The 23,226-nt window shown below is 32.8% G+C and overlaps 1 protein-coding gene across 1 annotated transcript in view; it reads left to right on the plus strand.

Annotated features, from left to right (window-relative positions):
- The first annotated feature begins 920 nt into the window (after nt 1-920).
- LOC128990347 (bestrophin-3-like) overlaps nt 921-23,226 on the plus strand; it is a 48,196-nt gene continuing 25,890 nt past the window's right edge. The window contains exon 1 of the mRNA XM_054412690.1: nt 921-1,827. Within this exon, the coding sequence (XP_054268665.1) occupies nt 1,649-1,827 (179 nt within the window). The 5' untranslated portion in view covers nt 921-1,648. The remainder of the gene's footprint in view (nt 1,828-23,226) is intronic.

The raw sequence follows: 23,226 nt of genomic DNA on the forward strand, positions 1-23,226 counted from the left end.
ACAGCACAACGTCGTCTTTCATGTCATCCTTTCGGAGAATAAATCTACTGTATTAAAACAGGCTTATTTATACTTTGCATGGAATTTTCTATTTGGCAAAATTTTCTTTAAATAGTTGTAGACTTGAAAATTTGATCCAAATACCAAAACATTTGTTATGTCCACCGAATCAGCAAATACAAGTTGTAACCATTAAGCCAATTTTACGCTTTAATCTAAAACAGTATTTCTTGTATAACAAACCAGTTTGAATAAAATCCAAATTATGTGGAAGTTTGCTAAGTTTCTAGAATCATGTGACAAGTGCATTTTTAGTTTATTTTATTACTGCTGACTCCTGGCGTTTTTGGTGGTAAGTAAAACCTAAGGAAGTATGTTTTATCTATGGTAAAATAGCCAGTCCCAGACTCCTGATTAACAAATATTTTCTAGTTTAGTTCAATTTAGATTCCAATTATGACTCTTTAGACATGCACAAAACACTAGAAAATGTGTATAAACATTAGGTTTTCTGCAACATGAGTAGGCTATGTATTTACTCATCTAACACCTACGGTTTTTTTTAAATCACCCACTGTTTTGTGAGATTCAAAATATATCACATATTTAAAAAAGTGAAATTTATCAAATCATCTTAATTTTAAGTATCTATTATTCACATATAATATTTCACCTAGCACTTTTTTCCATAACGAAACAGCACCTTTAAATTCGTAGGAGTACACAAATCCAACAGCTAGATACGCTTCTTCAAACGTACGGCAAAATATAGTTTTGATATGTACAGACACATTTTGTGGAGGAAGAATAGATTGGCAGCAGGTCAAGTGGTGTGCCAGAACAGAGTCGGACACACAGTAGTAAGAGAGTGTGGCAGTGTGACTAAGTGTCCAGAGGTCCAGTCTACCGGCGGCGGCGCGTTGAGTGTGACGTTCAGTGAGTGAGAGAAGGTGGAAGACATTCGGTCAAGGCATGTCCGATAGATCAGTGAAATCTCTTAGATGACGTGACCAAATCGCACACGGGGTTCAATTAAAATATTTCGTAGGTGGAAATTCGTTAAAAGAAGTTGAAAGTAGCACACTTATTAATTTTACCTTGTTGAGATTGTTTTCAGTTCGTGAGTTATTGTAGGAAGAAAATTGTGTTGTGACCAAGCCATTCTCAAGAACTTTAGTTGAATGTTTTTACATAGATGTTCTACAAGAGCAACGACTTTTTAACTCCATCCTAGTGAATCATACTGATAGTGCGGCTTGCTAGGAAAGTGTGTATAAAAACGCTCTTTTGTGAATATATGTATCAATATTAAGAAGAAACTCCATCTCTTTTTAGAATCGAAACCAGATATTCTACTCACTTCTGTAACTACGAAACTACTGCATGAAATCGTGAGCAACTTGTATGTTCAGTTACGAAACTTGCTATAGAAGGGTTCCTCTGTTTTGGCGACTACTCTAGAATTGGACATCCTCCTCACTCCAAACACCATGCGGACAGAAACTCCTTAAGAAACTGCGTGAGAATCTTGTACGTTCAATTGCAAATGTCGCTATAGTAAGAGAGTGAGTTGCTCCGTGTTGTGTGACTCCTCTAGAGTCAGACTTCCTCTTCGGTCCACACCCCATGCGGACAGGGACTCCCGAGGATGACGGTCAGTTACCAGTACGAGGTGGCGTCCTCCACCTCCGGGGGGTTCACACGGTTGTTGTTCATGTGGAGAGGGTCGCTGTACAAGTTGATCTACCGGGAGTTACTACTGTTCATCGTAGCGTTCGGTCTCCTCAGCACCGCCTACAGGAACCTCTTCACTGAGCCGCAGAAACGGTAAGTCAGTCTGATAAGAAGTTTGTAAAGGAATCAAACACAAATATTGTTAGAAAAATATTGCAGATTACTCTAGCTTGACCTTTGTGATAATGAAAATGCGAGTCTTTTGTCTCGCCAGTAATTATTATCAAACCTTTCTAACTAATGCTTCCCATATTTCCTTAATCTTACAACATTTATCAAACTTTATCAAATTTACGAACTTTTAATACAACATCTAATATTATTTAGATATAAATTACACTAAAACCTAGTTGGTACTCACATTTGAAATGATGAGTAAGTTTTAAAATTTGTAAAAGGTGATAAGCTTGCTGTTTAGATTTGTCATTTACTGAGAGGGTGGTTATAAGGGCCAAACGAAATTGATTTTACCACCCTTTAAAAATGTTTGCTGTAGGTCGTAGGCTATTTATCTGAAATCTTAACGAAATCACGAGACTCGATCGTTAATTAATGTCATAAACCTTTATTATACCTCAGGTATAATAAATAAAAATAAAAATAAATAAATAAAAAACAACTAGGCCTAAACAAATATTTCAATATAGCCTAATTTATTTTTTAGAAACTATCTCTTGACTATCCGACAAAGTACTTTAAAGTTGTTCAGCTATTTTTGTCCGCCGTTAATTTTATCTTTAACCAACATACTTTGAGTTTTTTTATATTTAAATTATGACTTCTATCTTTTGCAAAACACAAAATAATATTTTTGAAAACTTTGACAATCCTACATAGTTTTAAGTTTTAATAGCTATTCCAAGTAGGTTTCGTGAAACCATCTGGCTATTTTCTAAATATCCCTTTTATGTTTAAGATACTATCTAACAATATTACCTATACCGATATAAAATGTTTACCAAACAATTAATGTTAAAAATAAGGTATTAAACAATACACTCTGGACACTACCTAGTTGATTATTTATACCAAGGAATAACTGTAAAAGGCCCATTTGTTAGTAATTGTACAGTTAAAGTAGAAACAGCTTATCGTAGAATAGAACTAATTCTGCCATGTTATTATGATTTGGCTACATCCCAATGCCATAAAGTTAAGAGATATGAACTGCCGTGCTAATTTTAAATGCTTAGGTTTACTACGCTCCTTTTTAGATGGCAAAAAAGGATACAGTATGCGATATTTTTTAACTTGTAAATTTGATGTGAAATAAAAAAATAAATATTTTGTAGGCATCCATTAATTGTGGAAATTATTCTAAGAATCAATTAGATTTCCACACAGACCTCTAAATGTTAACCTAAATATTTAGTAGCTTAATGTATTGTTAAGCGTTTTCCAAAATACACAACCAACAATGTAATAACTATAAACTAACCTTCACTCTTAGTGAAGGTATTTATATAAAAAAAACATAAAAAAACATATCGACGCATTTGTTTTTAGATTCAGGTCGTCTTTAAAATAATACGAGCTGATATACACGTGCTTTGCTACGGGAAGAAAATGTTACCTAGGCAGCCATTTTAGTGTATAAATGGTGCTGTTAAAAATACAACAACTATATGATTTAATTTATAAATATTAACTGATTTAAAAGTGTAAATCTACTTACTTCCAAACTCCTACTTTTGATGTCAATAGATTCAAAAGAATATGACAACATACCTTAGTGTAGCAATAACATCAATTACTTAAGATGTATGCTTCATCAATGAGATGTTTTACCATAATTTTTCAATTTTAGCCAAGCCTCTTTACATGTAGCTTACTATATAAATTGTAATTGAAACTGTATACTAACTGTAATACTCTATACTAAACTCAATATCAAGACTAAAAAACTTATACAACCTTTCTTTAACCAAACATAACCCTCAAACTAATGAAAGCATCATAATAAACATCTTTATCAATAAAGAGTTGCATTGACCAGCTGTTTAGTAAAATAAATAAATTAAATCAAATCATTTACACTTTGGAAGCATGTTAAACGTATAGCCCTTTGGAAATCGGCCTGTGGGGCAGAGCCCCTAAGAAATTCGTTCATACCAATATTTTCGGCAAATCTACACACTCTAAGCTTCAATTTGATGTGCCACATGCCTATATTTTTATTTGGTAAATTACCTACACGGTATACATACAATTTGAATGTAACACTTTACAAGAATAGACATGCAAAATCTTGTCGTAATCTCTCATTCATACTATTACAAGTTATTCATTTGTATCAACTGCAAGAGTTCTCAAACAAGTATAATATGCAGGGTTGTCCAGTGTGGTCAAAACCATATTCATCCCTTCCCTTTCATCATCGTGTAAACAAGTTTTTACGTCCAGAACGTGATTTCATCCGGTGACATAATATTAGTCTAGCAATGATTCTGCTTATAATAAGTACTAGAGAGGGGCTAAAAGTATCAAATTATAGTTGGGAAAAATAGTAAGACTGTATGTAAAACACACATCTAAAGACTTATGTGAATTTTTAAATTAATTCACATTCTCTAAATAATACGGGAAAATTGAATAATTTAGGTTCCTAATTAAAAGGGTGTACGTTATTTATTATTAGAGTGGGTTATAAAAGTTATTAGAGTAGGTTAGATTTTCAATCGAGCTCATTATAATGTCACAATCTTACTAATATTATAAATGTGAAAGTTTGTGTGTTTGTTTGTTTGTTTGTTTGTTTGTTTGTTTGTTTGTTTGTTTGAAGTTCAATCACGCATAAACCACTGGACGGATTGGGCTGAAATTTGGCATGATGATAGCTTACATTCCCGATTAACATATAGGCATATTCTTATCTCAAAAATCCTTTCGGGCTCCGCCCCAGTGGCTCTGTAATTCCCCATGTTAACCTTATGAGTATTCATATTTAAAGGGAATTAAAGAATTTAGTCAGCTGTTTCAACTAAAAAAGTTGGTTCTATGATATGGAAAAGCATTAAAAAGTTATAAGATTTACCAACAGGGTGCAGCACTATATTTTTTTTGCATTTATGAAAACAGCTAATTTGAACTAAGCAGCAACAAAAACTGTGATTCGCAATGAGAACTGTCAAAGTAGGATTGTTTACAGTTATGTATATGTTTTTCATTTCATGAATAATTTGTGATATTTTGCGAATTGATAATTTATTTTTCTCTATTGTTTAGGTAAAATGGTAGAACATTATGGCTATGGTAGATGTGTAATACTATAGAATACTGTAAATTTAAAAAAAGCAAATTTTATCAAACTGTGTCCTCCACCCATTGCAATTGCAAAGCTTGAGTATAACTGCAATAAGCATTTTATACTTATATTCCAACCCCGTACGAAGGACGGGTACTCTGCTAGTTTCTCATAAAGCTTTGATTTTTTTTATTCGTTCTATTTTATTGATTTTACCCGCAAACGGTGAACAACCGTGGTCTTCTTATACAAGACTAGTATTTGGTTGGCCAAGTGGTTGGTTATCGGTGGCCTCTAAAGCTGAACGTCGCTGGTTCGATACCAAGCGTAGACGATTACGGACCCAGATGCCATTTGTCATTGGACTTTTAATTAACTATGCTTTCTTGTAATATGTTGACCATCATTGTAAATAGTGATAAAAAACAGGGTTTGTACTGTTCATCGATCTACTGTTCCGAAGTAAAAAATTCAAAAGCGTTCAAACAAACTGGACAAAAATAAAAGAATACACCATTTTAATTCCCAAACTAAATATGAACACAGAGGTTGCTGCAATATTTATTCTAATAACTGAATTGATATATAAATATGAACGCACATATTTAATTTAGCTTTGTTTGGCACTTTCATCAGATATTCTTGAAGATTTTTCATAACGTAGTGTATACCATGTCACTTGATCTAATCTTAGTGTGTAAATTAACTTAGATTTTGATTTGAATTACTATAATTTATTCTTTTGCACTATTTAATTGACATAAAAGCTAAAACGGAATTTATCTATTAGTCATAAAAGCTATAACTGAATTTTAGCTTATTTTTATAGAAAGAAAAACAAACATTAAAAAATATTATTAAACGTAAATGTACAGTAATGCTTTGATTATTGGCTGCACAAAAAGTACAAAGTATGTAATAAAGTTTCGCCCTGTAGTCATAGTTGTACGAAACGCCCATCATTGTTGTTCGACAGTTTGTTAACTTTTCGTCTCCAAACGTATCTTTATGATCACTCCGCCGTGTCAATACGTTCTTTATCTTCCCATTCAAGGGGTTGTTTTATGCATCCCTCAATGTCAATAGTTACATAGCACTACCTTCATTGGACTTTTATGTGTTTCTTGGTAGTGAAAATTGTATCGCTTAAAACCACCCATTCCTTTACTCCCTTTACAAGCTGATCTACCGGGAGTTACTTCTGTTCATCGTAGCGTTTGGTCTACTCAGCACCGCCTACAGGAACCTCTTCACTGAGCCGCAGAAACGGTAAGTCAGTCTGATAAGAATTTTGTAAAGGAATCAAACACAAATATTGTTAGAAAAATATTGCAGATTACTCTAGCTTGACCTTTGTGATAATGAAAATGCGAGTGATTTGTCTCGCCGTACAGTAATTCTTATCAAACCTTTCTAACTAATGCTTTCCATATTTCCTAAATCTTACAAAATTTTGCAACTGTTATCCATTTTACGAACTGTTATAATAAAATATATCTAATAACATTTAGATTCATGTTGAACTTAAACTATAGTTCGGCCGCTTAGAAAACGACCTGCGCGCTAATGCTAAACCAATGCTGGAGGAGGTCGCTTTCTAACCGGCCGAATTATAGTCGGTACTCACATTTGAAATTATGAGTAAGTTTAAAAATTTGTAAAAGGTGATAAGTTTGTTGTTTAGATCTGTTATTTAATGAGAGGGTGGTTATATGGGCCAAACAAAATTGATTTTTACTTTGAACATGTTTGCTGTAGTAGGCTATTTATCTGAAAACTTAACGAAATCACGAGACTGAATTGTTAATTAATGTTATAAACCGTTATTATACCTCAGCGATAAAAAAACAACTAAACAAATATTTCAATGTAATTTTTTTTTTAGAAACTATCTCGTGACTATCCGACAAAGTACTTTAAAGTTGTTCAACTATTTTTGTCCAAATTTTCTCTTTAACCAACATCCTTTGAGTATTAGCGAATTTCCCTATAGGGAAGTAGCTATTACCGTAGGTCTCATGGTAAGACTTAGGCCCGGGACCGATTTACTTTTTCATTTTGATGTCCCCAGAGGCCAAAAACACCATTCGATCAAATTTTTATATATGTATATATATATATATATATATATATATATATAGATTTATATATATATGTGTCCGTGAACACGATAACTTGAGTAATTTTTATCCAATTTTGATGAAATTTGGTTTGAAGGTGTAAGGCGGGATAAACTTGAATGAGTTCGCGATCCAGCATGATCGGACCATGGGAACGGGGTTTTATGGGGTAAAAATTGGTTTTTCTCACTTTTGACCCCCAAAACACAAAATTTCCCAATTTTTCTCTAAACCTTCTTAAAGAGCTTAAAAAAACAAACAATTCAGTATATCAAAGTGTTTTTGTACGGTTATTAGTTACGGAGAAAACTAAAAAAATTGTAAATTTAAAATCCCCATTTATTCTTATGGAGAATATTGTAAAATGTTGTAGTTTGCTTGTTTATGGATATCTTTTGATCAAACTTGGCAAATATATTCATTTTCTACTAAGCAATAATTATTTTACTTAAAACACACATTTTATTAGTTTCCTTGTAGCAGCAAACCTAGGTACTCGTTAAACCTAATGTTATTTAAATAGATCGATTGAAAATTAATTCAGCCAAATGGAAATTCGCTTAGACGGCAGGTTTGCTGCGGCGGGGGTATTTTTATGTTTAAATTATGACTTCTATCTTTTGCTAAACACAAAAATAATATTTTTGAAAACTTTGACAATCCTACACAGTTTTAAGTTACTAATAATTATTCCAAGTAGGTTTCGTGAAACCATCTGGCTATTTTCTAAATATCCCTTTTATGTTTAAGATACTATCTAACAATATTACCTATACCGATATAAAATGTTTACCAAACCATTAATGTTAAAAATAAGGTATTACAATACACTCTGGACACTACCTAGTTGATTTATACCAAGCAATAACTGTAAAAGGCCCATTTGTTAGTAATTACAGTTGAAGTAGAAACAGCTTATCGTAGAATAGGACTAATTCTGCCATATTATTATGATTTGGCTGACCTCCCAATGCCATAAAGTTAAGAGATATGAATTGCCGTGCTAATTTTAAATAGTTAGGTTTACTACGCTCCTTTTTAGATGGAAAAAGTGGATATGGTATGCGATGGTTTTTAACTTGTAAATTTGATGTGAAATAAAAAAATAAATATTTCGTAGGCACCATTAATTATTGTGGAAATTATTCTTTGAATCAATTAGATTTCCGTACAGACCTCTAAATGTTAACCTAAATATTTAATAGCTTATTGTATTGTTAAGGATTTCCAAAATACACTTAACCAACAATGTAAAAAACTATAAACTAACCTTCACTCTTAGTAAAGGTATTTTTATAAAAAAAAAAAAAACAAAAAAAAACGTATCAACGCATTTGTTTTTAGATTTAGGTCGTCTTTAAAATAATACGAGCTGATACGTGCTTTGCAACGAGAAAATGTGACCTAGGCAGCCATTATAGTGTATAAATGGTGCTGTTAAAAAATACAACAACTCTATGATTTAATTTGTAAATATTAACTGATTTAAAAGTGTAAACCTACTTACTTCCAAACTCCTACTTTTGATGTCAATAGATTCAAAAGAATATGACAACATACCTTGGTGTAGCAATAACATCAATTACTTAGGATGTATGCTTCATCAATGAGATGTTTTACCATAATTTTTCAATTTTAGCCAAGCCTCTTTACATGTAGCTTACTATATAAATTCCAATTGAAACTGTTATCAATACTCTATACTAAACTCTGTATCAATACTACAAAACTTATACAACATTTCTTTAACCAAACATAACCCTCAATCTAAAGAAAGCATAATAAACATATGTTTTCAAGTAATAAACAAACACCAGTTAATTGCATTGACCAGCTGTTTAGTAAAATAAATCAATTAATCCATTTACAATTTAGAAGCATGTTAGATGTAGCCCTTTGGAAATCGGCCTGTGGGACAGAGCCCCTAAGAAATTCGTCCATACCAATATTTTCGGCTAATCTACACACTCTAAGCTTCATTTTGATGTGCCACTTGCCTATATTTTTGTTTAGTAAATTACCTTAACCATTAACATACAATTTGGTTGTATCACTTTACAATAATAGACATGCAAAATCTTGTCATTCATACTATTACAAGTTATTCATTTGTATCAACTGCAAGATGTCTCAAACAAGTATAATATGCAGGGTTGTCCAGTGTGGTCAAAACCATATTCATCTCTTCCCTTTCATCATCGTGTAAACAAGTTTTTATGTCCAGAACTTGATTTCATCCGGTGACATAATATTAGTCTAGCAAAAGAGAACTAAGCAAGTTGGCTAAAATTTCTAATAACCAGCAATTTATTCAATATTGTAAGATGTATAAAAAGATATTTAAATCGGTGTGCAGACTATCTAAGAAACGTTCTCTCAGTAAATACATTCAAACTTCGGTTGATAAAAGTAAGGCTGTCTGGGCAGTTGTAAATTCAGAACTAGGATTGGGCAGAAAGAAATATAGTTTGCCCAATATTGAACATAATAATCAATTGATCAATAATGGTAAAGAAATAGCTGAACACTTCAATAACAAATTTGCTGACATTGCAAAATCAAATTCTGCTAACTTTAACCTTTTCAATGCTCATGTACTGTTAAGAAATTTTAACCTCAATCATAATATACCTATTTTTGATTTTTCACCAATTTCAAAAGAAAAAGTATCTAAAGTAATTTGTTCCCTAAAAAATAAAATGTCAGCCGGTTGGGATGAAATCCCTGTAACGCTAATAAAAAAAACCAACAATGTTATATCGGGTCCATTAAGCGTCATAATAAACCAATGTTTACAGAGTGGAATTTTTCCTTATCAACTAAAATTCGCTGAAATTAAACCACTTTTTAAGAATGGCAGTAAATCAAATTCTGACAACTACCGTCCAATTTCAATTTTACCAGCTTTCTCGAAAGTATTTGAAAAAGTTATTAGCGACCAAATATCATCTTTTTTTGAAAGCAACAACATTTTTGTGAAAGAACAATATGGTTTTAGATCAGGACGTAGTACAACTCAGGCTCTGTCTGACTTCTTGTGGGAGGTCGGCTGTGGCATTGATAAGTCTCAAAATGTTGCCGGAATGTTTTGTGACTTGTCAAAAGCCTTTGACTGTGTTGTACATAAAATTTTATTTTCTAAGCTTAAATTTTACAATTTCTCTCCACTTGCTTTGAAGTTGTTAAAATCCTATCTTTCGAACCGCTTTCAAAGAACTATTATTTTTAAAGATAATATCTATAACTTTTCGAAATGGAATATGAGCTATTGTGGTGTACCTCAGGGCTCTATCTCAGGACCTTTGTTGTTTTTAATCTATATTAACGACCTGCCTTTTAATTTAAACTCAAAGCTTGTTCTATATGCTGATGATACAACAGCTATATTAAAATCAAACAGCCCTAACAATTTACAAAATTTGATAAACCAAACTTTTGAGGATCTAAACAAATGGTTCACAGCAAATGGACTTAGTCTTAATTGTTCTAAAACTCAAGTTATTAGGTTCAAAACTACTCATGATAGAGAAAACATTGAATTAAATATTAATATTCAGGGAGAAATTATTAATGAAACCTCATCTACTAAATTTTTAGGTATCCAGGTACAAAATACATTAAATTGGGATAAATATACATCAATTCTAGCTAATAAACTTAACACAGTCTGTTTCCAGATGTCTGTCCTGCAGCATGTTACTGACCTCAAGACAAGGATGATTGTTTATTATGCTTTGTTTGTGTCAAACATGATGTATGGAATTGAGTTCTGAGGCAACTGCTCAAATGCCGTGACCATTTTTAAAATTCAAAAAAGGATCCTTAGAATTATGACATTTTCAAAACCCAGACGATCCTGTAAACTATTATTTAGAGAGTTGAAAATATTAACGCTTCCGTCAGTTTATATCCTGCAAACATTAATCTTGATAAAAAAAAACCTTGGATCTTTTATGAATGAAAACCATACACATAATTATTTAACACGACACCGAAACGATTTACAACTGCCCATTCACAGACTTACCTCACTTGAAACCCTTCCACAATATCTAGGGAAAAAATTGTACAATAAACTGCCTGAAAATATCAAATTACTAGAATCGGTTGAAAAATACAAGAAAGAAGTTGCCAAATTGCTGGTTGACAGAGCGTATTATAAAGTTAATGATTTTTTAGGTGATGTATTTATTTGATTTTGTAGTTATTATAGTTTTATGTATTTTATGTTTATGACCATTTCACCTGTTTCCCAGCTATGCTGGATTTGTAAACGTTATGTGAAAATAAATGATTGAATTGAATTGAATTGAATTGAATTGAATTGAATTGCAATGATTCTGCTTATAAGAAGTACTAGAGAGGGGCTAAAAGTATCAAACTATAATTGGGAATACTAAGACTGTATCTAAAACACACATTTAAAAACTTATGTGAATTTTAAAATTAATTCACAGTCTCAAAATAATACGGGAAAATTGAATAATTTAGGTTCCTAATTAAAGGGGTGTACGTTATTTATTATTAGAGTGGGTTATATAAGTTGTTAGAGTAGGTTAGATTTTCAATCGAGCTCTTTATAATGTCACAATTTCTCATAAAGCTTTGATTTTTTTATTCGTTCTATTTTATTGATTTTACCCGCAAACGGTGAACAACCGTGGTCTTCTTATACAAGACCAGTGTTTGGTTGGCCAAGTGGTTGGTTATCGGTGGCCTCTAAAGCTGAAGATCGCTGGTTCGATGTCAAGCGAAGATGATTTCGGACCCAGATGCCATTTGTCATTGGACTTTTAATTAACTATGCTTTCTTGTAAAAAGTTGACAATCATTGTAAATAGTGATAAAAAACAGGGTTTGTACTGTTCATCGATCTGCTGTTCCGAAGTAAAAAATTCAAAAGCGTTCAAACAAACTGGACAAAAATAAAAGAATACACCATTTTAATTCCCAAACTAAATATGAACACAGAGGTTGCTGCAATATTTATTCTAATAACTGAATTGATATATAAATATGAACGCACATATTTAATTTAGCTTTGTTTGGTACTTTCCTCAGATATTCCTCAAGATTTTTTATAACGCAGTGTATACCATGTCATTTGATCTAATCTTAGTGTGTAAATTAACTTAGATTTTGATTTGAGTTACTATAATTTATTCTTTTGCACTACTAACATAAATGCTAAATCGGAATTTTAGTTTATTTTTATAGAAAGAAAAACCAACTTTAAAAATATTGTCTACCGTAAATTTACAGTAATGATTTGATTATTGGCTGCACAAAGTACAAAGTATGTAATAAGTTTTGCCCTGTCCGAAACGCCCATCATCTTTGTTCGACCGTTTGTTAACTTTTCGTCTCCAAACGTAACTGATCACTCCGCCGTGTCAATACGTTCTTTATCTTCCCATTCAAGGGGTGGTTTTATGCATCCCTCAATGTCAATAGTTACATAGCACTACCTTCATTGGACTTTTATGTGTTGCTTGGTGGTGAAAATTGTATCTCTTGAAACCATCCATTCCTTTACTTCAATACGTTTTTATTGAATTCAATAAAAAATATGTTTAACATATTTGTGTTTCGCATATTAAAGTGTACCTACAACCCTAGACTAACCAACAAGTAGACTTATCATCCCATTGTAGATTTTGAAGCTCGTTTTTCGTGTCTAGTTCATGTCCGGTGACACTGGGGGCTAGTGTTGACGAGATTTTGTTTCTATTATTTTGGAGTTAATTTTATGATTTGTGTTTTACTGTTCGGTTTATAACAAGAGGATGAGTTATTGTTTATGATTATATCGTTTTGTTTCGTTAAACGGGGTTTTAAATTACTGAAATAACAAGAAACAATGGTAAACAAAAAACGGCCACTATAGTGCATCGGACAGAACTAACGATAAATTTGGCTTTAGCTGTTCCATAAGGATGGGAAATCTACTAAGGGAGTATGTTTTATCTATGGTACAACCCCTTTGTTACATTGCAATCCAAAAGTGAAAAATGTTTACATTTTGGACCGTTCCATTACAAAAAATGTAAAAAAGTCAATGGCGTAGATAAACAAAACATATTTTTTATGTACACGACGTCGCCCAAAAAGGGTTAGTATTCATGGCAATATTATTGTCCATTTTATGTAAATACAGTAGTGAGTAATATTCTACAGTAATAATTTTTACATTGAATTGTCCATATGTGTTAAGCTAATGGAAGAAAATATGTGTCAGATCGTTGATTTAATTTGCTCATATTTAAAGAAATCGATTTTAAATCCTTTACAGGAGGGGTCCCTCAACACCCTATGTGTGTTGAATCACGATTTGGTATTCGTCGCACCCTTCCCTTTATGATTTTATTTTGTTTCCATATTTTTATATTGTTTTGTAGCTGTATTTTTTTGTAGTCACCAAAAAATAACGTATTCGTGTTATCTAGATAGCAGTGCAGGTTGTTTGGCGAAGAAGGCGTGGCAGTGTACAAGGGTCCGCCTCCCTCACAAAACACAGCTGATTGCTGAAATGTAAACAACAGCCAGCTGGCGTAGTGAGGTTACCTATGATGTATTATAAAAGTTTTTTTTTACAAAGATCTGTTTTATTTACATTAAACGATAAGTAAATGTGATGACATTTATATAAATAATATAAAAATTGGAAAACATGAGTTAGCAGTTAAACAGCTTTAGCACTAACAAAAAAAGCAAATAAAAGAAATTTCAGAGCTGCTGTACAGATCGAGTCGGAAGGTCTAAAACATTTTCTCTTTTTAGTCTGTAGACATGTTGACTGTTGTCTAGGAGGTTGAGGGCCAAATGGTTTGGATGATACTCAAGCTTGGAGATGTATTTTTTACTGCAGCTCGTAACTTCTTCAGTAACAAATGGCATTTTGCAATCATTGTGAATGGTGACGTTGGATAAAAACCAAGGGGCTTTCAGGTTGGTTCTTAGTAATTTTGACTGAAATCTTTGTAATATATCAAAGTTTGATTTTGAAGCTGTTCCCCACAAAGAAATGCCATGTGTCCAAAAAAGTAACGAAATACAATTTCTGATTGTACCATAGATAAAACATACTCCATTGTACTTATCCTTTTTGCCGATGGGAATAAGTTACTACTCACATGTTATCATGGTGAGATTTAGGTCTAGGATAACACCATCAACTTATTTTATATTTTGATTTTGAAATATATTTTAAAGAATTTACTCAATATTTTTTACCTATTATCAATAATATGTGATACTTACCCACGGCTATTATAACATTTCTAGTATGGAGTATTAAAATAGTTTGCCACCAGTCTATTTGATAAATATTTGACTAGTAAATAATATGGAAAGTGTGTTTGAAGTTTTCATATGTGTCATGGTAATGAAGCTTATGTTATTGTTACATTTTCCACTACCTCTTAAAATTGGTCCACTTATATTCACAGCATTGAACAAAATACTTTTCCTACAGTCACCCGACAAAGTTGGCTTCCTTGTACTGTTTATTATAGTGACTGTAGGAAAAATATAATGTGTAACACGAGTGCAAAAGGCCTTTGCTGCACTCGAGATCATTCCGCACTCCCCTGCGGCTCGTGCGTAAACATTGCTCTCGTGTGCAGCAAAGTGCCACTTTACCCACTAGTTACACAAATAACTATTGAGCGCAAGATTCCGTGCGGCAATCTACAGTTCTCTTGCGGCAATGACTGTGCTCATAATGCAGACAAGATTTTTCCTACCACCATAATTTAACTTACAAACAAATTATCTTTAGAAAAGTCAGCAGTGAAATTAGCTGATTTAGCGAGTGGCAATTCCCGCTCTAGAGCGAAAATGAGCAGTTTTGCGTACTGTTCACAGGTGTGGCAATGTGATCATTCATATGCAGTGGTAGGAAATAGCTAGTATTATATGTGTTATTGTTATTTTCAAATCCTTTTAGGCCTAAAAAGGGGCGTTAAAAATGTACTGTAATGAAAAGTTGCAAAACTGTTAATTATTCGTCTTCGATTGACTTAAGCAAAAGCATGCGTTATCTCCCTTGTTTTTAATTTCTCCCCTTATACGCAGTACTGTATAAAGAAAAAGTATTGCTTTCGTCAACATTTTCGAGTTTTGATTTAAAATATACTGTTTTATTAGTACCTACTGGGTTTATAGTAAATAGTTTAATAAGTTATGAGCAAAATGTATTTCTTCTTGTAACAGTTCTGTAAAGGTTTCAATGGTTAATTTAAGTTGTTTTAAAGCAGACTCAAACAATTTCAAAAATCAAGTGGCACCAATTTGACGTTGAAGTTTTAAAATTACAAAGATTGTTGATCCTTCGAGATAAAAGAGTCTCAAAAGGTCATTCATTTGCTGGATTTCATCTAAGTTTCCAAACAAACTGTCCATAGCTGTTATTTTGTTTCCAATTGTGTATGTTTCCAATGGTCTGTTGGAGGTATGAGTTGTATTTTAGTGAACTATTTCTTTAGTTAATTTTAGTCGGACCGTCGTCTGCACCCACCGCGTGTGTCTATATTTAAAATTATTCACTAAACACCCATCATTCTTTCCTAAGTGTTCGCTGTGTCGTTGCTGGCTGAAAATACAACCGCAGTTATATTTAAATGTACAAAAAGAAATCTTACTTTTGGTTATTACCCTCTAATCTTGACAAACATTTGTTAGTGCCCGCCTATTTACGTTGTGAATGAAGATGTTTAAAATCTCATCACAATAGGCTACATTCAATAATGTGTAATAAATTGTGTTTACAAAAAATAACCATTCACGCTTTTACACTATTATTGACATTGGTTTAACGTTTACTAGAACCTCTGGTATGGGTAAGATGGCGGAGCTGTAGTATTAAATTGAGTTGTAGTCAAGCTAAGGCATAGTTAAATCTATTAGTTAAGTAAAGTAAAAATAACATTATTATTTATAACTATTAAAATAAAGGCAAATGCGAGAAACGTAATTTTTCATAGAACTGCAAATAAAATTTGGCACATCCACTCCATGTCAATAAAATTCATATACAAAATTTAAACCCCATAATTATTTCCATAACTTCCTTAGTGAATTAGGACAGCATGAGCAGGATTTGGCAACAGTTGTTGTTAACCAGCAGGTGAAGAATGTAATAAGAGGATCTACAGCTTGCCTATAAATGATGCTAGGTCGCGTGCCAGAATGAAAACCGAGGACAATGCTGGCATAACACCCCTGGTGTGTAGTCTTAGTAATGTGTCTTGCCCTGCTTCGGCTACCAGCCTAAACTCAACATTCTAGGAAGCTGATGTTGAGAAAACTTTCGTAGTGTGAATTAATCTCTATATTGTTGTCACTTTGTACAGTTATGTGGTCTTTTAAATTGGTAAAACGAGTTTCTTGTCGGTTACCCTTTCTTGGGGCTGAAATTTTTTTAATTATCAGTGAAAGTATATTGTAGGGTTTAACGAGGTTCATATAACCATAAGCAATTAAACCAAGAACTGCTATAAGGTGGTTGAAAGGATATTCACTTTAAACAGAAACATAAGACCTTGTTAAGAATTTACAGATTTAATTCAACAGTTAAATTTTTACATAATCTCATTAGCCATATAAAATTATAGTATTAGCCTACAAACTACAAAGAGCCTGCTACCAACCCACGTCTCACCTTACTAAATCAGTATTATTATGATAACACTATCATTTTTGTGTATTCGTACCATTTTAATGTTTTTGTAATTTGTGTCGTCCTTGTGGCATTGTGTTTTTGACTAGTTGCAAGCTTTGAAAATGTTCTCGCAACGAAACATGTAAGCTGAGCAATATTAATCTTTTGATAAACCTTTGATTTAATCTAATCTATGTAATGTTGTACCTCATTGGGGAAAATTTTTGTCAATATAATACCTAATCGTCTCGACTTAGTATCAAATAGGGTTTATTTCATAGTGATCCCTAAGTATTGAAAGAAGTTGTCTCAACATTAACATTGGACGTAAGTTATCGTATTGGAAGCATTTTACGGTCTAAAGTAAGGTCTTTGATCCAATATAATAAATTCAGGGACCTCTCTAAACAACGACTGTTAAAAAAATAGAAAGTGTCTTTCCAAAACAAAACTTCAATCCCAGTTAACACCACATTATTAGATCTTTTTTTAAATATACAAAAAGGAGGAGTTTTTTAATTGAGGAGAATTGGTTGCTGAATGTTATTTATTTGTTTTTTTTTTATTCTGTTATATCTGTTAGTCTGACAAGTACATTGTACTATTTCTTTTTATACAGCATACTGTACTTCTTATGTTCTTCTATGTTGTCTATAGCAATGTAATGTTGACAAATGACAATAAATGTATTCTGATTCTGATTCTGATTCTTTGTCTTACAGTAGTGATTCTTTTTACAAAGATTCGTTTTGAATTGAATGTAGAAAATATTAACATTAACAACTATACTGTGTATGGCAATTTCCTTTTAGGATCCCTCCACGAGTTAAGTTGGCACAAAAGCCTTTTCACACAGTTTTTCCCGTATATTGACTAAGTTTAGTGCGAATTCTACTCAGTTTGGGCTCAGGTGTTAAAAGTTGTAGTTAGCACTGTGAAATCGTGTCCGTGTGAAATCACATGTATATGTGTGAATAAAAGGGGCCATAGCGATGGTCGTTTGCAAAATGAACAGAACTTTTCGTGATAATTTGTTGCCAAATCTAAAAATGGCAGTTCTGCAAATTTAAAAAGTAGCGTTCGGGATAATGAATCATAAACGTTGGGTAAGGTTGATATTATGGGTGATCAGTGGTGTTTCGAGTGAGTTAAAAATTGTTTTACTGGCATAAAGTGTTACAAATAAGACTATAATGTAAATAGTGCCAATTTGTCCTATATTAAAATATAAATGTGCTTAAATGAGGCAGGTGTCAATAATTCGACGTTTTTATTAACTTCGTTCAGTTACAATAAGGGTTTCTGCCGCTAATAAGACCGAAATAAATATTTCACTAAAATTAAGTGTTTAAATATTTAGTGTCAAAAATATTTGACATCTAATGTCAAGCAGGCGTAACTGTCAAAAATTTCGATCGCTGGCATTTGATCATCCACATGCTGATCCTCCTTACTTAGAGTTGAATTTGTTAACTTGTGTAACTGCATGGTAAAAGTTAATCTGCATGAAAATACAGTACAATTACCCATTATTTATTTGTTTTATAGTAACTGTATACTTATAAGTTCAACTGTTATCGGCATGAATTGGATGAGAACATTCGAACAAGTTTTTATACACTAGGAATTCAGTTGCAAACTATTTAACAAGTAGATTTCCATAAAAGTTACTCAAAAATGTAATTTTAGGCTGCATCCCAGAGTTTTCTGTTATTGGAAACCATTTCGTTAAATTTATCTCAAGGCGGAACTCCACGGGGCTTGTGACAGGTCGGCCGCCCACCACATGTCAGCTGGTTATTTATGTTTTATCTCATTTCTTCAGCATGAAGCTGGACATATTGGGTTCAACCGATGGAGTAAATTTATCTTGCAGTACACCTATAGTTATTTGTGTAACTAGTGCGCAAAGTGGTACTTTGCTGCGCTTGAGAAATGTGGGCAGTATTTAGAGTGCAGCAAAGAGACTTTGCGGTCGTGTACAGTATATTTGCATACAGTTACTATAAAACATATATATAATGGGCAATTGTATGTATATACAGGTTAACTTTTACCATGTAGTTTAACAAGTTAACAAATTCAAACCTAAATAAAATTGTTTCACACATTAGCAAATTAAAATCAGAATGGAATTTCATAAACACATTGAATTAAAATCTCAATATGCCTATAGTTTTTGGTTTTTTATGCTCAAGTTAACATGCAACAACTACTGACAACAACAACTGATTTATAATTGTATCAATGGTCAAATGGAATGACAAATAAACACTTCACCAGCTGATTGATTTAGTAGTATTGCTAACTTGTTTTCAAACATACCGGTATTACGTGCCTAATACAAGCACACTATCTTTTGTTGTTTGGTTGAAATACTGGAGAGCGGGGAAGTAAAAGAAGTGCGACAAAGTGAAGTGAGTGCGAGGAAGTAAGTACTGTAAATAGAGGCATCAGCTACTTTGAATCAGTGCAAGTTAGCCCGCATTGTCAGGTAACTGTAGACAAAGAAATTTTCCAAGTGGTAGGACTAAATTTCGTTGGAAAATTCACAACATCACAAATATTGTTAAAATTAACTATTTTCTATATGGTAGTGTAATGATTACAGTACTAAGGTTTGCTTAAAATAGGAGCGTTCTGAATTTATCAATAGATTATATCAACAGCAATCTATGAAGCTAAGTATTAAAGTGATTGACGGAAGTAAACAAAAAACTAAACAACTGATATCTAGCAATAGGGTGCGCTAATTATCTAAAAGGATAATATTGATTGAAGCAGACTATGGCCAATATAGAGCAATACTGTAGGAAATACAATGTATGTTTAACTATAACAGTAATAGAGCAAATTGGTAGAATTACTGTACAGTACATTAAATACGTAAACCGCTGAGAGTTTACTATCGAGCAATAGCTTCTTTCCACAGAATAAAATCCTTTAATTGAATAATCAAAATAGTACAGTTACAAAACTAATGTTTAAAAAAATATAGTCGATATTATCGACTGGTGTCATGAGTCGGATAGTTGTGAGTCTTGGATTTGAACACCCCAATAACATATTACCCTTAGTGATGTGGGCCGGGTAAATACCCAGTGGGTAGGTAAATATAAATTGGGTATTTACCCTAGGCCCGGGTAAATACCCAAAAACTGGGTATTTATAATTTTTATTAAAGTTAGAGAGGATTGAGATGTTTTTTTTTCAATTATTACCCTGTAAGGATAGTAAAATGGTGATAAAATGTGTTAAACAAAATTTCATATGGTCAGTACAAGCATTTTACTTATGGCAATAATCTCCATAAATACCCACGTCTTGAGCATAAAGCATAATCGGCATAAATACCCTGGTCCCATGGTTGCACTGGTCCTGACTACTTATGATTTTTTAATTTCTATGATAGATATATGAATTTATTCTTTTTTAAGTGCAGAAAAATAATTTGTAAAGTAATAATTATTATTTAGAAAGACAGGAAAATTTAACCTATTAGTGGCCTATGTGTAAACAACTCAATAAAATAATTAAAATTTAATCCGTAGGATGGCATGATTTAATAATATTTTTGTTCTAGATCTTTTGTTGGTATAAATGGTATCAAAATTAAAAAAAAACTAATTTCATAAACTTGTGATACAAAATATTTGAATCTATGCACAATAAATCATTTAACAATTACTGGATATTTATAAATTAAAATAATTTTGTTTGTGTTATTTAATTGGTTATAAATTTATAAAATGATAAAAATTGAAATAGCCACAGCCTTTCTTAATATACTATTTTTTAGTAAGTTAAGTTACATTTAACTGATGTTACTCGATTTCAGACACGAAACCCCATGCTTATTTAAAAACTTTTTGTATTATAAAAAAAAATCATTAAATAAAAGGTACTAGCAAAGCTTCAAGTTACTGTAAAAGGTGTTATAGGCTGTCCTAATTTATCATGTAATGATAACAATAACATATTTAGGGGTAAATATAAATTAATTTCAATAAATTTCATAAATACCCAAAATACCCGGGTATTTATGGATTTTGGGTATTTACCCAAAACCCCAGGGTATTACCCAGGGTATTTACCCCGAGTTTTAAATACCCGGGTATTTTACATCACTAATTACCCTATCCAACTTGAAGCAATTTAACAACGCCAGTAACTATTTTTAGGTAATAATAATGTAGAAATATAGATTTTAAAAATACACAGCTTACTTACATGCTGTTACAGAGTAACAATAAGAATCTATCGGAGGTAACGTTTGAAATAGACGCGTTACTCGTCTCAAGAGATCGCGATCATTGGAATCTCAAACACTTGCTTGTCATTTGTTCCTTTCAACTTCGTAGTACTAGTGTTAGTTTGTTTTGGATCATATAAATTGACTTCCGAAGCAAATTACGTATGTTATTAAAAAATAAAAGCGTATATATGACGTAGGCCTAGTTTCACCAACGCGCCACAACAAAAAAGGACCAACAATGATAATAATAATTTATAAAAAAATCAATTATAATATGATATAACTAAAATATTATATAAAATATGTTTTTCTATATGCCAAAATCTTCAAAAACATGGCCCAGGCATGTATATGGTAATATAATTACTTGGACTTTAAGAAGGAGAAGCAATCGATCTATAAGTGCAAAACATAATTATAAAAGTGACCATAATTCTGTACCGTTTTGTATATACGTTTTCTTAAAATTGATTCCTTTGTTAACTGTTTAAAAAATTTAGGAGTCTTTAGCCAGTACCTATAGGAATTTAATAAACACATTAATTAGGTAGAATCTTGGCCTCATGAGACAGTCAGTCCACATTTTAGTTTAATTATACAGTCGGATAGATACAATATCAAGTAAATGCCAGCACATTCGGCTACATGGCATTTAATCAAGCCGGTTGAATGGCAAGTAGAATTCGGTGCCAAACTAACAGATTTGAGCCTTTACCAAGGAAACAATGTCCACTAAATTAAGTCTCTTCTACAATTGTGGAAAATAACTAAAAATAAGTTATTGCACCATTCGAAGAACCCGTAAGAATGGGTTCATTGTCTAAAAATAACATTATTCTTATATCATCAGTGTACCCCACCGATTATCTTTCGTACTGTAGTTGGTTTTAGCGAATATACCAATACTGTAGGTAGTAACGTAAGGTTGCACAAAACCTAGACCCGGGACCTTGGAGGAGCATTGGTTGTTGTAATGTAAAGCTGGGATGAGCATTGGTTGTTGTATGTAAAGCTGGGAAGAGCATTGGTTGTTGTAAGGTACGTAAGGGCAGAAAGGGCATTGGTTGTTGTAAGGTTAAACTGGGATGAGCATTGATTGTTGTAAGTAAAGCTAGGATGAGCATTGGTTGTTATAATGTAAAACTTGGATGAGCATTGGTTGTTGTAAGTAAAGCTAGGATGAGCATTGGTTGCTGTAAGGTAAAGGTAGGAAGGGCATTGGTTGTTGTAAGGTAAAGCTGGGATGAGCATTGGTTGTTGTAATGTAAAGCTTGGAGGAGCATTGATTGTTGTAAGATAAAGCTGTGCGAAGCATTGGTTGTTGTAATGTAAAGCTTGGAGGAGCATTGGTTGTTGTAAGGTGACGCTAGGAGGAGCATTGTTGTTGTAAGATAAAGCTGTGCAAAGCATTGGTTGTTGTAATATAAAGCTGGGATGAACATTGGTTGTTGTAAGATGACGCTAGGAGGAGCATTGTTGTTGTAAGATAAAGCTGTGTGAAGCATTGGTTGTTGTAATGTAAAGCTTGGAGGAGCATTGGTTGTTGTAATGTAAAGCTGGGATGAGCATTGGTTGTTGTAAGGTGAAGCTGGGTGGAGCATTGGTTGTTGTAAGGTTAAGGTAGGAAGGGCATTTGTTGTTGTAAGGTAAAGCTGGGATGGGCATTGGTTGTTGTAAGGTAAAGCTGGGATGATCATTGGTTGTTGTAATGTAAAGCTTGGAGGAGCATTGATTGTTGTAAGATAAAGCTGTGCGAAGCATTGGTTGTTGTAATGTAAAGCTTGGAGGAGCATTGGTTGTTGTAATGTAAAGCTGGGATGAGCATTGGTTGTTGTAAGGTGATGCTGGGTGGAGCATTGGTTGTTGTAAGGTTAAGGTAGGAAGGGCATTGGTTGTTGTAAGGTAAAGCTGGAATGAGCATTGGTTGTTGTAAGGTAAAGCTGGGATGAGCATTGGTTGTTGTAAGATGACGCTAGGAGGAGCATTGTTGTTGTAAGATAAAGCTGTGCGAAGCATTGGTTGTTGTAATGTAAAGCTGGGATGAGCATTGGTTGTTGTAAGGTTAAGTTAGGAAGGGCATTGGTTGTTGTAAGGTAAAGCTGGGATGCACATTGGTTGTTGTAATGTAAAGCTTGGAGGAGCATTGATTGTTGTAAGATAAAGCTGTGCGAAGCATTGGTTGTTGTAATGTAAAGCTAGGAGGAGCATTGGT

The sequence above is a fragment of the Macrosteles quadrilineatus genome, unplaced genomic scaffold, assembly GCF_028750875.1.
Source record: "Macrosteles quadrilineatus isolate MER2022 unplaced genomic scaffold, UCM_ALF_1.0 Scaffold_3__2_contigs__length_128488019, whole genome shotgun sequence".
In the NCBI taxonomy this organism is placed as follows: Eukaryota; Metazoa; Arthropoda; class Insecta; order Hemiptera; family Cicadellidae; genus Macrosteles; species Macrosteles quadrilineatus.